This window comes from Ammospiza nelsoni, chromosome Z (genome assembly GCF_027579445.1).
Source record: "Ammospiza nelsoni isolate bAmmNel1 chromosome Z, bAmmNel1.pri, whole genome shotgun sequence".
In the NCBI taxonomy this organism is placed as follows: domain Eukaryota; kingdom Metazoa; phylum Chordata; class Aves; order Passeriformes; family Passerellidae; genus Ammospiza; species Ammospiza nelsoni.
The window spans coordinates 80,099,511-80,116,772 of record NC_080669.1 but is presented as its reverse complement, the minus strand read 5'-3'; the positions used below and the strand labels follow the sequence as shown (position 1 = coordinate 80,116,772).

Here is a 17,262-nt window from a genome sequence, read left to right as displayed (position 1 = left end):
CCTTAAACTATCACTGTGACGGGGAAGGTTTATGCATGTCCTCCAACTCAGGCACTAAATATAGTTAGCAATATTTTTTTTTTGTTCACAGTGGTCAATCCTAAAAGTACTGCTACTGAGCTTATTGTTTATTTTTGGACAGTGTAAATTTTAAAGACACGCATTGTCTGTCTCACCCTATAGAATGCAGTTAGCATTTTTCAAGTGATTCCATATCTTAGATAAGAGTTAAAATCAAGAAAGCCCATTGAAATACTGTAATCGGAAGCAGGATGACTGTTCTGGATTCCACTCTGAGCCAGGATGTCCCCTGGCTCAGATATGTGGTATCTGTAGTGAACTGAGCATAAACATGGTGATTTTATTGCAGTACATTGTATTAGTAGTGAAGTTTTATTCACAGTACTATTTTGTTTCCATTCCAAAGGAATTAAAACAGGAAATTATACGTACCTTGACAGCTGATAATCCCCATGTTCCCCAGGATATTATCAGATTCAACTTTAAAGTAAGTGTGACATGATGTATAAAACTGGAATTTTTCACAATTAATTGGTTTTGTGTTTTCCTTTGGTTTATAACCAGGTAAATTTTCTTTTAATGCAGCTACATCTTATCACATATTTACTGCCAATGGTTCTTAAAGGGTTTTGTAGAGGGTAAAATCTAAAAGCACTGATTCATTTATTTATAAGTAGGATATCATAATTATGGTACAAGATCTGTCAGTGAAGGTAAAAATTGCACCTAATCTCATGTAGTTACTTTTCCCATTCTTTGGTGGTTAAAGGGCAAAAGGTAAAGTTTTTCTCAGTCTGTAAGAATTATGTCTCAGTATCCACACTTGTAGACTGAATTGCAGGAGAGCTAAAAAATTTGTTTTGTGAAATCAATGTCCAGCTTTATTCATGATGAGTAGGAGTGAACAACAGACAGCCAGAAAATATCCAAGAGTCGCACCTTCACTTTTATATGTGCAGGGCACACACTGTTATACCCTCTAGCAGCCTTCTGCCACTACCATATACAGCCACCAACACAATAGGGAGGGTGGGTGATGGCCTTGCCCTGAATGAAAGGGCATGGAGACAGCTCCTCCAACTCTGGCATTGAATTATTCCCAGATTTAGAGAGGTGTCATGGTTTAATCCCAGCTGGCCACTAAATCCCACCATTCACTCAGTCTCCCATGGTAGGACAGAGAAGAGAATCAGAGGAGTAGAAGTGAGAAAACTCATGGGTTGAGTTGGAGACAGTTTAATAGGGAAAACAAAAGCTGTACAAACTAAACAAGGAATTAGTTCACCACTTGAGGCAGATGTTCAGCAATCCCTAGGAAAGCAGGGTTCCATGTCACTTAATGGTTACTTGGTAAGATACACACCATCATTCCAAACATCCCCTCCCCTTATTCTTATTCTTCCCTCCAGCATTCTTTTTCCCCCAGATTTATATGCTAAGCATTCCATATGGTATGGCATATCCTTGGAGTCAGATGGGTGAGTTAGTGATGAGTTGGGGTGGTGAACAGAACTGTGCAAGTGCTGCTGAGCAATAACTAAAACATCCCTATGTTATCAGCACTGTTTTCAGTACAAATCCAAAATAGAGCCCCAAAATACAGTAGCTACTGTAAAAAATATTATCCCTATCAAAACCAACACCCAAGAGAAGAGAAAACCAAGCAAAATATTCCCACGTCTGTTTCACCTCTGTGCTACTGTACTTGTTTGACCAACCATCGCAAGATTCCAGAGAAAGGAAAACAGTCTTGTGGAATAAAAACAAAAGTCCTTCTCTTCCATTTGGAGCTGAAGCTTTCCTTATTTATGGTATATAGATAGGTGATCAGTAATCCATATCTTCAAATTCTCCACAATGACTGAAGTGAGCTCAATGATATGCTGTGATTGACATAGTAAGCAAATCAAAGTAAGCGGGCTATTGAAGCATCTGTGTTCTTTGGTGGCTTCTGTTTGCTTTTAGGTGCAGCTAAAAACTAAATTATACAGATTAAGCTGTTCTTTACTGTGAAGGTAATGAGGCACTGGAACAGGTTGCCCAGAAAAATTATGGATTCTGCAACCATAAGTGGGATGGGGCTTTAAGCAGCCTGGGCTAGGGGAAGGTGTCCTTGCCTAAGGCAGGGAGGTTTCAACAAGATGTTCTTTAAGATCTCTTCCAGCCTAAACCATTCCAGGATTCTATGATTCTGTGGTTTTGTTGGGTTTTACTTTTGTAGGAACGAGCATACAAGCTGGTGGATGATATGGATCATACAGCCGTTCACTTCACATTGAATGGATATTTGATACACAAAGATTCAGATGAAGGCAGACGCCAGAGTATCAGATCATCCACTGAAGCAGGTAGCTTTATTGTCTGATACTACGATAATTTTCAAAGAGGCACTAGTTCCTCTTATTCAACACGATGGAATGATCATGCTGCATTACCACAGAATTAAACTGCTCCTGCTTGGGCTTGCCTGCCTGTTGGCAATCAAAATTAGAAAAATAATCAGCCAGGTGTTTGCTGCAGTCTAGAAAATAGTGTGTGTTTTTTATTTGAATGCTAACACTGGAATTTTCCAAGTTATTTAGTGTCTTTTAAACATCTTTCACTACCTCTAGCTGGACATACATGTCTAAACTACCTAGCCTATTTTGAAAGTTTCAGACATGATTTAAAGTATCAAAGCAGAAATGTTTGGAATCTGGGTGATTTTTCAGGGAACTATCACATGCATGACCAATTCTTGAATTCTTACTAAGACATATACTTTCAGACAATGTGAGATACAAAACCCTGAACTACTTGGACCTTTGATCTGAGCTACTATCAACACTCTTAAGTGTTCGGACAAAAAGATGCATTAACCAGATACTGAAAGCTCTGTTGTTAGTAAAGAGTTCTAGGTTTGAATTTTCAGCAGGGAATGATGTACTGGCTAGTGATTTAATTGTATTTCAGCTGTTTGTGAAGGGAGAATTTCTGTCACAATGAGTGTTCTGTCAAAGTGGTAACTGCAGGCACAATGATAACACTGGGTAAACTCCTGAGAATAGTTTTTGCTTGGAGCTTCTGAGGGTCAGTGCCTCCTTTATTTTACACTTAACAAACTATGTATGATGATTTGAAGTAGGGCAAAGTGTTTAATGGGATCTTCAATGCCAGGAAATCATGGATTTTTGGCAGTGCTTTTCACAGATTCCAAACCAATTAGTTTCAAGTGGCTCTATGCTAGCATGGCTACACAGTCAAGGCTATGATTGGAATGCAGACATCCATCATTGTCAAACAAAACTCGTATATTAATTTTTATCCATATAAATAAGAACAACCATGTTATAACTTCTGTGTGCCTTGAAAACATTCTTAGTAGTTGTACAAACTGCAGAAAATTCTGGAGGATAGAAAGGTCTGGAGCTGAAGCGATACCCAGAAACAGAGTTACTCAGATCAAAAGGGTTACAGAAATTTGCTCTGAGTTAAAACATTTACTTTTTTTATTTCAGTTAATTGAGAAGTACTGCAAATGAATTCTAGAAATACCCTTGTGACCTTTTGTGACTTTGAGCAAACAATTGTTCTCCAAAGTGGGGATTTGTTACTGTGTTGTCTAGTTGTAAGGTTTTCATGTTTTTCTCCCGGCTGATTTATATCCGGAGATATCTCAGGGACGCCACTTGTAAGGTTTTCTGTGCTGTTTAGGTGGCCTGGAAAGGCCCAGGGATGGCCTTGAAGAGCCCGGCGCTTCAAAGGACGAGGAGAGACTTCTGATCTTGTCTCGGCCTTGGTGTTTATTAATTGTTTATCTAAAAGATTTTCTTTCAGCCCGACAGAGGTCTGCACAGCAAGTCAGCCATGGGCACACTGTGAGCCCCCGGGGCGGTCACTTATCTTTATACCCTAAGTTACGTGTACAATATTTATAATTTCTCCCCAATACCTTCTACCCTTATTAACCGGTGCACTTTTAGTAATAACCAATCCCAAAGTGCCACCACCACCACAGAAGATGGAGGCCAAGAAGAAGAAGAAGAAGAACAGGACACGCCCCAATTCCTCCATCTTACTTCTTTAGACCCCCCTGTACCAAAATCCTAAACCCTGTGTTTTACACTTTAACTAACTTATCCCTTCACCATTCACCCAGTGAATTCCTCCCAGTCCTCATACAGGTCTCGTCTCCTGTGTAGGATCAAAATCCTGCCACCAGACACTTCTGGCAACATTCCAGGACTCCCGAGCCCCCCAAGGGTGGTCTCGGCCTCTCTGCACCTCCATCCTGAGGTGCTGAGATCCCACATCTAGTGATGCAGCATTAGGAAAGGGTACATATGTACATCTATGCTCCAGAAGATAGAGGATCTGTAGATTATTGGATAAGATGTCCTATTATTCTGGTCTCAGTCATGTATCCTTTCTGTCATCAGAAGAGACTCCTGCTGAGGATGAAGAGGCTCCTGTGGAGGCTGCTGCTGAGCCAACTGAAGAGGCAGAGACTAAAGATGAAGAACCCACAGAAGAAGCTGAGGTAATTCTCTATAGCCAGCTAAGAGCTGTCCATTTTATTTTTAGTATTAGCTTTTAAATTACATTACTATAAAATGGGTTTGCTTCTGTGATTGATTATTTTATGTCTGAGATGTCTGTACTGTAGGTGAGAACCTCCAGGTTCTCCTGGGCAGCTGTGGTCCTGCTGCCATTTTTCAGATATAGAAGGTGAACAAGGAGATCATACCAGATCTGTCTTTATCCAGATATTATATCAAAATAAAGTATAATCTGCTGGGATTTAGAATCTTCCTGGACAGTATATCCGTTGGTGAAAAACAAAAAACTGAAGAGATGATTAAGACATAACTGAATGAAGTGGTGGCTTGATTTAAAGGCTGATAGGAAAGGAGTAGCCTGTGAATGTCTGTTCTTATCCACACGGTGCCAGAACCCACATTCTCAGAATTTCAGGTGAAACTCATTGTCTAACAAGGAAATGAAGACACAGGGTAATGGGACTCTAACAAAATCTTGGTGTCCCTGAGTCCATTTTACCAAAGGCAGCTGTGCTATATTATCTCTCCGCATCAGGTATCTCTCTTATGTCAGGTTTTAAAATAATTTCAGTCCTTGAATGTATATATTCCCGTTCAGATATAATTTCAGAATCTCATTGATCTGAGTGCTGGAAGTCTCCTAATTTGCATCTTAAATATTTATTCTTCAGTTACAGCCCCCTTCACTAGGCAGCAGAAGCCAGCAGTCTGAGAAGAAGGAAAGAGATAACTGATTCTCTCAGGGTGAAGTCACTGCTGTTTTTTCTTGCAGGCTGAAGAAGAAGGAGAGGGAGAGGGAGAAGGAGAAGGAGAGGGAGAAGGAGGGGGAGAAGGGGAACATGAAGCTGAAACAGCTGAGGCAGCAGAGGAAGAGCCTCATCCTGAAAAAGTGCCAGAAAGGAAGCTTAAAAACCAGTTCAACTTCATTGAGAGAGGTTCAACTACATTCCACTATCCTCTGCGGGTATGTTGCTGTTTCCTTCAGTGACTTGGAGGATCTTTCCTTTGGCGGGGGCATGTAGATCACCTGTGTTTGTATCATATCCTGTGATCTATCGATACTATTAGGGGAAAAGGTATAGTGGTTGTACTATTGTAAAACAATTGTTGTAAAGACAATGGTGACAGAAAATTTCTTGCCTCATGAACTCTTGGACAGTCTACAAAAAGTTTTGAGGCTTCTGTAAAACCTTAAGCCTCTACTTGGTTCTATTTTTCAAGTCTGTTTTCTCATCTGAAAATGTATGGAGCAATGTTAGGGTAGCAGCTGAGTACTTGGAATGTGTGAAAGCAATTTCTCTTTGTCACTGTGTACTTTTATGGTTTTGTACTTCAATTCTTATTAATGGAGCAGAGATATAATAGATAAGATATAATCTCCATATATTAAAAGGACAAATATGTTTGGGCTTGTATTAACATGGGTACTAGAGTAACAAACTTATGTAAGTGTGATAAATCTGTACTTCTTGTACATGGTACATCTCCCTCCCACTTTGCATGCACTTTCCAATAAGTACAGACCCAAACCCTTATGTTCCTTCCCTAAGCTTTTTGCTGAACCTACATCCATACCCTGTGAACATGTTTTCATGGGGCCTTCTGACTGAGCAATCCTGGTGATGTTGGCTCCTGACAGAGTGTTCAAAAAGGAGTTTCCTACACCAGGTATACAAGTTTCAGAGATAAGATTATTTTGTTTTCCTTGCTACAATTGGAATGTGTATTTCCCCAAAGAGCCTGTCTGTTGTCTTACAGCCATTACACCGAGGGTTAAATGTCTTTACATATGAAGGGCTCAGAGAGATATATGAGTTACTGTGCTGCTGGAGACTGATCTCAGGACAGTTTGTCCAGCAGTGGGGTGCTTGCTATGAAGTTTGAGCTTAGATTCTGCATCTTTCAAAAATCCCACTGGAAGGTGTGGAATTTCTTATTACTTTGTTCCCAGATCTGAATATTCTTTCTTCCCAATGATTTTATTGGAAGAAGCTTGTGTGTCTCTGTAGGATTCTGCCTTTGAAAGCAGAATACAGACCTTAAATAGCTGCATAATATTTCTATGCTGTAGTGGATATGCAGTTTCCACCTCTGAGATGTCTTCATTTCAGAGGTCAGTAAAATGCCACAGGCAGTTTCCTAAAATTTTTCTGACACAACAGTTTTTTGAAAGATGCTGTTCTTTTAAGGGAATGTTTCATAGAAATATATTAATTTATTTCAGAATGTTGATGTAAGGATGGTAAAAATATTATTTCAGTAGCATCAGATGAATTGACTCCATTCAATTCTTTTGTTCTGATTGTTGTATCCAACTGGCTTTTTAATATATAGGACAAAACTTTTCAAATTTGGTAGGATGTCATAACTGATACCAGAATTGGTAACCAGAACATTTCAAATAACAGAGGTGAAAAAAACCCATATGAATTCCTTCAAAATTAACTGCTGAAATATTTGAAGTATGTGGGAAAAAATCAGAAGGTCTTGTGAACATTCTTTTGGCCCACAACAAAATCTTTTTATAGTTGCACAATCACCAACAGTGTTGTACATTGCCTTAGGAGTCATTTGGATATCAAGTTATTCATGCAGACTGTTTCCACAACTAGACTGTGGTACTGCAGGGTGCTTCAATGCTGAGATTATGCTTCTTTGAGCTTTTTCTTTTTTCAGGAAAAAGGATTGCAAACTGACCCTTTACCTTTTGGAACTTTCTCAGAAAATGTTAACCAGGTAAATTTATACCTATATCTATATCTATATCTATATCTATATCTATATCTATATCTATATCTATATCTATATCTATATCTATCTATATCTACCTCCTTTTTATCTTTAAAGTTATTTTAGACTACATTTTGGAAATTGAGGTGTGAGAAAGTTAAAACCGAATTATTGTGTTTACATTCCTTGCAGTGGAATGAATTCCTTTACTGTGGCTTTGGTCTCCTATTTGACTCTGACAGCAAACTAGTATGACTCTCTCTTCTGCCTTAATGGGTGAGCTTGCTCATGGTTTGTATTTCTAAGGTTAAGTGTCTCAGTTTAGATGCTTTTCACTGGTTTATTTTTTGCCAGCCACCCTGACCTGTCTGCTTTACAGAGTCTTAAGGCAGTGGGAATGGGGAAACCATGGGGTGAGGATAGTTTTGGATTCAGCAAGAGGTGGGCTGCAGCCTGCAGGGTACTGGCTCCTCTAGGGACGTAGTTCTCTCTTGGAGTATTGTTAGGAATTTGGCATATACAGCGCTTGGGTTTTTACTCTGACTAAGTTTAGCAGTATGCAAAAGCAGGTTTCTAAAGCCTGAAGCTGAACCAAGTGAGAACTACAGCAAAAGGAACTGTTGCAAGAGACTTAACTCTGCTTTGTGTAGCAGAAATGTGCCTATCTATTCATGGTGAAAGGCTCTGTAGCTTTTTCTGCATCCCTTAAAAATGTAAAATGAACTATTTTGGATGAAATTTCACCCAAGAAATATGTTACATCTTTCAGTGGAAAGGGAATCAGCCAGTTTTGCTGATTAATTCTCAGATATTTGTAAAATGTAATTGTGTTTGTCAAAGGTATAAACATAGTTTCAAAGTAGTGTATCAAACTGGTATTGAAAATACCATTTGGGTACCAGTGAGTAGAGGAACGGGAGAAGACAGTGTAACATAATGGCAGCAATTTAAAAAATGCTGGTATAGGAAAATGATAGGAAGGGGAGTGGAAGTATCTCTGTCAGGTTAAAAACTGTAATCTATTCTATTCCTAAACCTGAAATTACAGAGTAATTGGCTTGAGATCTTCCTTCCCTCCAGCTGGAGTTTTCTTCCATTTTTTTCCTTACAGTGAGATGCCCTGAGACTTAGAATGGAGATCTTTAAGATAATTAGCCCCTGACTAAGATTTTGCATTAAATGTTTGAAAGCTAAGAGGAAAGGTTTTCCTTTGATTTCTTTTTATATTGTTGAAATTTTCAGTGGGTCTAAAATAGTGTTTTTGTATAAACACTTTTTCCCCCTCAGCTCTTTTTCCTTTATGTTCTTCCTTATGTTCACAATCTCCTATTCCAAATTTTTCTGTTCTACTCCTTCTCATACTTGTCTCATCTTATTTGTGCTTTCCCTGATGTTTGGAACATCTTTCCATCTTATTTCTGCAAATTTACAACATAATACAGTTATTTGTTTGTTTTTTGGTTTTGTTTTTTTTACCAAAGAGTTCTGCTACCTTTATTTCAATGTTCTAGTCTATAGTCTATATTTGAATCATACTCCCTATCCTAAGCTAATGTGTCAGATTGCCTTTTGTTTTGTCCTGAATGAAATGTACTGGCCTCAGATACAATACTAGAATTTCAATACTAATGAATAATTCTGAAGAGAAGTTACTTTTGGATCTACTCAAGTAAGACATGTGTGGCATGTGGCAGAGCAGAAGATGTTAAACTGCTCTCAGTTTCCATTTGATCATATGCTGCAGAGTTGGAGTCCAAATTTAAATTGTGTTAAGCTTCTACAATTTAATTTTCAACACCACATGAGAAATGTCATAAAGCAAATGTTTAATGCATGTTTCCTGTTAAATACTGGTAAATTAGCAAACACAAAGTCCTGCAAAAATAAAGGTACAGACAGAATCAAATAAGCAAGTAGAGTGTTGGAGGAAAGAAATTGTTAAGAATGCTGTAATGTTGTTAAAATAAGACATGCTCCATCATTCTTGAAAAATCCTAGACCTTCAGTCTTCACTTTTTGTGAAGAAGACAGATGTTCAGCTAATTCCGGGAACAGTTGAACTGTTGTGATGACTATAATATTTTTTGTGATGGTGTAGTTGGCTGTTCTAAGGAATATGATCAGCTCTTGATAAATCCTGCCTCTGTCTGTCTCTCAGTGGTTTATCTATGATTCCTATATGGAGGAACTTGACAGAATGGAAAAGGCAAAAGAGAAAGAAAAAGCAAAACCTGTGGCAGTAAAGAAGGATGATCAGAAAACTGGAAGAAAGTTATCCATTGTGGAGATACCGGTATGTTTCACAATGTGGGAGGAAAGGTTGTTCAAAGTCCTGGTGGATGCATCTGTAGAGCAAGTCAGGTCAAAGTAAATCATGTTGGCAGTGTAGCTTGTTGTCTTAGTAGAAAAAAAACACCTTTAGGAAATGCAAAAGTTAATTTTTGCTAGAAATTGAATTCCCAAAACAGGATTTCTGTTGTGCTATATAAAACAGGATTTTGATTTTGCATAATCTAAGTTTCAAGCCAGATTTCCAAGTGAGATATATAGCTCTTGGCTTATGTGCGCTGTGTTTGTTTCACATTTTTGATTATTATGTGAGAGATAAAAGAATGAAATAGGTAGAAACACCCTGTGATTTTTCAAAGAGTTATAAGGGAGGATGGTTTTACATACAATGTTTCAATCTGAAAGGCACTGAAATTTATGATTATTTCAAAATACAGCACTGTAGTAAAACACTTCTCACTATTTTTTAATTTTAATTTTTATTGATTTTATTGAATTACAATTTATGCATTTTCTAATTATAGATACCTAAGTGGCATGCTTCTCAGAATATCAGGTGTCCTAACACATGCCATGCCCTGACCTGATGCTGTGAACTTGCTGTGAGTGTGATACTGACTCCTAATCCAGATTCAGGAGTAACCTAGGAGTGCCTTGTGGGAACGACTGTTCATTCTATCAAAGTGACAGTATCCCCATCTTAAAAATATGATCCCACTTCAGACACTGACTGTACAATATATAGGGCAATATAGCAACCCTGAGAGATCTTCTTCATGTTCCAAAATGTTTTCAAAGGGTTCAGGAAGTTTCTATTATGGTTTAACTGGCTGGTTCTTTCTTCCCCAGTCTAAGGTAAACAATTTAGAATGCAAACTGAAATAATTTCTTTAATGACTGGAGCAAGATGCTCTGAGAATTATAATACAGAATCATGGAAATCAGTTCGTAACTTCCTCCTAGAATAGGTGTAGACATATATATATAATGATAGATAGATAGATAGATAGATAGATAGATAGATAGATAGATAGATAGATAGATGGATGGATGTGTGTGTTTGTGTGTGTGTGTGTCTGTCTGTGTGTGTGTGTGTGTGTGTATGTGTGGGGGTGGGTGTTTAATAAGAGCTGACTCCTGAAACTGGCTTTAGCTCTTTCCTACCATATGGCCAATACAACTGCAGAGGATTTAGCTGGTTTAGCCACGAGGCAGCACTGTGCCAGCATAAACCTTACAGTATAAAGAGACCAGGAACATGTTCTGATAGGCTTCTTCCTGTGAATTGTGCCATGGAAATTCACAGTCCTTTTGAAAACCAGTGATCCTTTCACCTGTGTGTGTTTTGGAGAATTAGGCCTCAAGTCAACATTGCAATTACAGGCTTAAAAAGTGGACTGCTAAAAGCAAAATGAAAATAAAGTGAAACCATATTGTAAAGCACCTGCTGCTCACTCTGCTGACAACAGTGGGAAATTGAAATCCAGTCACTCATGCTATCTGTCCCTTTGGTGTTTTGCTTTTCACGCTTAACACTTTCCATGGGGCTTGAGGGGAAACCAAAAAGTTGATGCACTCAATAAGTGAAAGGAAAAGCTTCTTTATATAGAGCTGATGTCCCAAACTGAGGTCTGCTGTGAGGCTGATCAACCAACCCTGAAGTGTGTGAAAAACCTGATGAATTCTGACTCATTAACTGGAAAAAAAATGCAACCTGAAGTACTCCAAGGCTCAGATCAGACTTAAAACAGTTATTATGTCTCTTCAGATGTAGGTATATGGAAATTAAAAGCTGATGGTATCAGGATCTGTATTTCTGGCCGCAAGTCAGCAAATGGAGAAGTAGGTTTTGTGGAGCTGCTAACTCACACGTTACATATGTTGTTACACCATGCTAATTAAAACAGAGCTTTTCCAGCTGAGTGCTTTTAAAGGCCAGACTGTGCTTGATCATTGCTGAAGGGAACTGTGGAACATCAAGCAGGAGACGTGGCTGATCTGGATCAAGCTGCAATGGCTAGAAGCCACAATTAATTTCCACCATTGTTTTGGTCAGGCTAGGTATTAGCAAGAAAAACTATGATAGCTAATGAGATAGCACCAGATTTAACCCAAGGGAAAGAAGAAGATAAAATGAGTGGCTATTACCACAGGTGGGTCTCTCATGGAAGCTGTTGCTATGGTAGGAAGCCATAAAGGAGACGATCCAAGAACCAGAGCCACAGCTGGAGATGATGGTAGGAGTTAGATGAGGATTTAAAAATGTAGTGAAAGAAAAGAGAGAGAAAACAATACTGGTGCTGAATAAGAGGTCAAAGGAGTGCATGACTGGAAAAGCAGAGAAGAACAGAGGGAAGGGGAAGGGAGGAGAGGAGAGCCTTGGCAGTTCTTGACAGAAGCCTCTCACTAAAGGAGGAGAAGTAAAACGAAGCTATGCATTGCAGCTTTCTTGCTAGGAAAAGCAAGAAAGATGTGGTTTAGCAAAACAGACAATAGAGGCAGCCAACAGGAAAGGAAGGGAGATAACCAAGAATTTCCACAGAAGGAAGGGTGAGAATTTTATAAAAAAGATGTGTGAGGGAGAAGAAGTTGGAATAATAGAAAATATTTGACTGGAGACTGTAATGAGGAACTCCTAGAAATCTCTCCATGTGCCTCTCACTCAAATGGAAGTAGAGGGGAAAGGGTGTGCTACATCTAATAACAGTGATACAACTTTTGGAACTTTTCCTCAGTATTTAATCAAGGCAGTACACAGACCATGGATAACACAGAATACCAAATTGGAATGATATTAAATTTTCTGAGCTGAAAATGTCTGGAAGCAGAGATAACTAGACAGAAGTGTTGTATCTGCCTGTCCTGCTCTTTCTGTTCCTGTACCATCTGTTTATGGCTCTGATTACAGAGAGGATACTCAATGATCTTAAAGGTCTTTTTCAACCCAAATGATTCTGTGATTCCACAGTTCTGACCCAGAGACATGGTGGTCTGACCCATAACCCTCCTTATGTTCTTGAATGGACTTAGAAATGACAGTATTGAGGCAGAAGCAAAATGCAAGGAGCTTAATGTAATTGGTGCAGGCTTGCTCCTCTCACCCTTAGATGGCAAGGTATGAAAACACAAGTCTGGCATTAAGGATTTTGAATTAATCTATGCAAAGAGGGGTGGAGCAATGTGATTAGACCATAACAAGGACATGTATGCAAGAGAGGCAAAATCAATACCCTCAGTCTAAGCTTTGCCAGCACATGGGGCAACAGAGTTAATAAGGAGGGAAAAAATACATAACAGGGATTAAATATGAAATGGAATAAAATAGCACATATTTACCAAAGGTAGGCTGTGTCCAAATAATCTCATCTCTTTCTTAAATGAAAAGCAAGTTGTGTTTTTCTTGAACAAGCAAAGTAGAGGAAAGGTAATCTGGCTGGAATTCTGTTTAGCAATAGCAAAACTATTGCTATAGTGCTATTAGGCAATTATTAGATAGACCAGAAAAGTTGTTATTACAGCTTGAGAAGGACTGGTGGAGTGGAAGACTTCATTTTGGAGTATCAAAACAATCTTTGGTAAGGAGCAGGTTTATCTCTCTGTCATTACATTTCTCTCTGTAATGACAGAGAGAAATATGAGTGTGTTTCTCCAGCAGTTCCATGTTGGTTGGGGAGCTGTGATGTGGCTATGAGAGACAAGTCCACTGTTGGAATTTAGTCCAAACAAAATTTATATTTAACGGAGAAATGTGCATTCCTGAATCATGTGATGTTCTGTCTCACTTGTCTATCTCATAATAGCATTATGCCTGTCTGAGATGTGCCTGGTGAGACAGCCCACAGGGTCACAAATATCACTTGGAAGCTCTTGGATGATGGCTGTCATTTGTCATGTAACAGGTCAATTTAGAATGCAATTAATTTTCACATTATTGTTCAGCTGTTCTGGTCATCCTGAAGAGTGCAAGAGTTGTTACCGACTCCCCTGTCTTCAATATTAAGTTTGCAGTTTATCAGAATTAAAAGCAAAGAATGGAAATGAGGAGATGAGTACAGCTGTGGAATTTAATAACTGCTTGACATGCTATCAGCTAGGGGACTTTATTTGGAATTTACAGTTGGTGTTTGCATTCAGGTGTTGGCTGGGCAACAATGACAACAGCCCTGTACTGTGCTTCTTTTCTTTGTAAAGCAAGGACTCTTCTAGCCACAGTATATATATTGCTAGAGGTATGCGTGGATATTGCACTGATTTCAGGGTGGGGTTTGTCTCCTGGATATGCAGTTACGCACCAGTAGAAGGCTACTAATTCTGTGCTGTTTGAATGAGACTCAATCTCCCTTGAGTCTCTGCAGAGCCCAGGAAAGAAGCAGAGGGACAGACATAATCTGAGGTCATGTTCTTAGTTCTGACTGTGACTGTGTGGTGTAGTTTGGTCAACCCATTTCAATTTTTCTTTTCATATTCAGAGCACACTCTGAGCTGTGTTTCTTCCCAGTGTTGTCACTAAGAAGGAAATCTTACTGTGCTGGCAGCCATCAGTTCATAGCAGGGGCTTTAAGATTAAAGGCTTTGAAACACTGGTAGGGCTTTGGGGCAGCAGTAGTGGATGGGGATTCAGGTGCTTGGAGCAGCAAGCTCTCAGAGCACTTTGTATATGCCTTGGCATTCTGACATCATTGCACAGAGCTGTGATGACATACTTATATGGTCAACACTGTGGACTTTCAGGCTTTGTCCTTCCCACTGCTAGCACCTAGGCTTCTTGTCCTTCTTTCTAGTTAGTCCAGTTTGGATTTCACTGGTGATCACACTTACACACAGAGTATAGAGAGCACACTCACAAAAATAGTTGAGAATGGAGTTTAGTAAGATACGGTGATCAGCCAGAGGGCTCTGTGAGATAGGCATATGAACCAGCCAGCTGCTGACAGACAAACAGCCCCTGCTGGGCTCTCTTTTCTCCACGTGTCCATGGATGTGTGAATGGATCAGGTTGGAATTACCCAGTGATTGACCAAAGGACTCCTAAATCCTGTGACATTTACTTAATGCACGAAACCTTAGAGCTCTCCAGGTAGAGATGAGAGAGTGCTCATGCATGACCAAGCCCCTCTGATTTCATCACCAAATCTGATTAATTGTTAGACAGTGAGATGTGGTAGGAATCATCTGTGTCCTTTTAGATCATCCTGCCAGGAATTACATTGAAAGACAAGACTCTTATGTACCTTTAGAGGTTAGTATCAGTATTGAGCTAAATCAGAAGCAAACACTGAAGTTACTGCAGCTCAGCTGTGGACAGCATCTTGCTAAATTTATAATAAAGCAATTACATTTTTTCAAGTGCCTGTATCACTAGGTTCTGGTATGACACATTTCAAATTAATCTGTATTCAAGATCAAAGGACTCAGGTTTTTCAGTCACATGAGGTCTGAGGCACCTGTAAACAGACAGGAAATACATTTTCTCTTCCTTTCTATTCTCTTCAGCACGTCGATTCTCTAAGCATGGTTGCAAGGGCTGCTAAAATAGCGGAACGGATGGTGAACCTGAACACATATGATGACATTGCACAAGGTATGGCCCACTGAGAGGTGCTTCTAACTCAAGTCTCGAGTGTTAGTTCTGCACATAAGTACCTACAGCCACAGCAAGGACAGGACAGAACAGAGTAGAAAAACAACTAAAATGAGCAGGTCTAGGAACCTGCTGACTGACACAAGGCAAATAGTACATCAGACCATGGGCAAGCAAAGACCATGGCACATGAGCCTTGCTCTGAGCTGGCTGGGGACAGCAGGTCTGGTGAGCACTGCCCTCCCTGCAGCACTTCCTTCCCTCAGCAGGTACTTCACTCCTGGATGCAGGTGCTAGTGACAGCAACCACAGCAGAGCTGATCCCTGCCCACATACCAACCATGGCAATGTCCTCAGTCTTGATGTCATTTTACAAAAGTAATTTTGCTGCATCTGCTCAGCTTCCTCCTGAAGAGCCATGTCTAGCCTGGGAGTGGCCTGAGGTCACACCTTGCTCAGGGCTTCTGTTTTCTTATTAATTCTTTGTCTGATGATCATCAGTTTGGTTTTTATTTTTCTTATGTGTGAGAGAACTTGTTAAAATGTATTTAAAGGGCTGAGTTCTGGTTTGCAGTCAGGATTTAAGAACTGAGACAGATTTTACACTAACAATTGGGTTGTGCAGAAGCTGTGAGGATAACAGATTGTCTTTTAAAACTTCCCTGACACTGAACTATGCTGATTGATTTCTGATTTATATACTGGGACCTTTCCTTGATTTTTTTGTTTGTTTAGATTTTAAATATTTTGAGGATGCATCAGATGAATACAGAGGCCAGAATGGAACCCTCCTCCCACTCTGGAAGTTCCAGTATGAAAAAACCAAGAAACTTGCAGTTACTGCCCTCTCCTGGTAAGTCTCTTCATTCCAAACTTAATCTCGACTGTTGCGCAGGGGAGTGGAATGGAATGTAAAGGGATTTTATGAGGCAGGGCTGATTTCTCAGGGAAAACGGATTTGATTTGTTACAGTCGGCTGCTTGGGCAGCACTGAAACGTGCCTGGTGCTTCTGGTTGCAGAGAAGATTGTGTAAGGCTGAATGTGACAGGTTTGTGCCCTTCAGCAGAAACTGAAGGCAGAGCAGGCTCTTAGCAGCACTGGGGAAAAGTGAGTGTGGTTAATGGGGCAAAGAAAAGTCCTTTCTTGGAAAAGCTGGTTAGATGTGTTGTATATTCCTACAGTATGCTGTAGGAATTGGCCCTGCATAGGACAGCCCCAAAAATCCAGCTACGTACTTGAGTGCTGATCAAACACTTCTTGTGCTCTGTCAGGCTTGGTACTGTGACCACTTCCCTGGGGAGCCTGTTCTTGGGCCCATCCACCCTTTGGGTGAAGAACATTTTTATAACATTGAACGTAGCTCTCTCCTGATGCAGCTTGATGTCATTCCCTTGGCTTCTGTCACTGCTCATCATGGAGAAGAGATCCGTGTCTGCCCCTCCTCCTCACAATGACATTTTGAGGGCAGTGAGGTCTCCCCTCAGTCTCAGGTTCTCAGGTCCGAGCAGACCAAGTAACCTGAGCCACTCCCCACGCAAGGGCTTCCCCTCCAGACAAAAGAGGTATTTGTGTACTGGGATCTTGCACAGTTCAGTGCAGTTGGCATTTCCCCTGCAGTCCACTTTCACATATTTTGGTCAGGCCAAAAATGATCACTGATACTTGCAAATCTACTCTCTTTTGTTCTGAGATATTATTACTATGGTTATTGCTGTGGAAAAAAACCCCACTTATCACCAACACAAATGAGTCCTTTCACTTTTTAACGTGCTTGATGCTCCTCAGAGCTGGCTTGGTTCATGCACTGAGCATGAGACGCACCTAGTCAGACCCTGCCCCGTGCTCCCCTGCAGTTAGGCCTCCTCTTACTTGTTTGTGTGAGCATGTTTGTGCCTTGATAAGGAGAATCTGTGGAGAGATAGAGCAGGATTGCCATCTTCTGCCTTTCGAGCCACTGTGGTATTATGTAAGAGAGTATCATGCATGCAGTTGTGTGAGAATTACAGATAACAGTAAAAATGGGAAGCAAAATTGGGAGAAAAGGCATCTTTAATAGGTAGTTTATACTGCTGTTAAATTTATCTCCAGGAAATGATAAGAGA

The 17,262-nt window shown here is 39.9% G+C and overlaps 1 protein-coding gene across 1 annotated transcript in view; it reads left to right on the top strand.

The window, feature by feature from the left end:
• DNAI1 (dynein axonemal intermediate chain 1) overlaps nt 1–17,262 on the top strand; it is a 130,773-nt gene that overhangs the window by 8,929 nt on the left and 104,582 nt on the right. The window contains exons 4-11 of the mRNA XM_059493115.1: nt 428–508; nt 2,243–2,369; nt 4,440–4,540; nt 5,332–5,523; nt 7,236–7,295; nt 9,448–9,582; nt 15,072–15,159; nt 15,895–16,012. Coding sequence (XP_059349098.1) covers nt 428–508; nt 2,243–2,369; nt 4,440–4,540; nt 5,332–5,523; nt 7,236–7,295; nt 9,448–9,582; nt 15,072–15,159; nt 15,895–16,012 — 902 coding nt within the window. The remainder of the gene's footprint in view (nt 1–427; nt 509–2,242; nt 2,370–4,439; nt 4,541–5,331; nt 5,524–7,235; nt 7,296–9,447; nt 9,583–15,071; nt 15,160–15,894; nt 16,013–17,262) is intronic.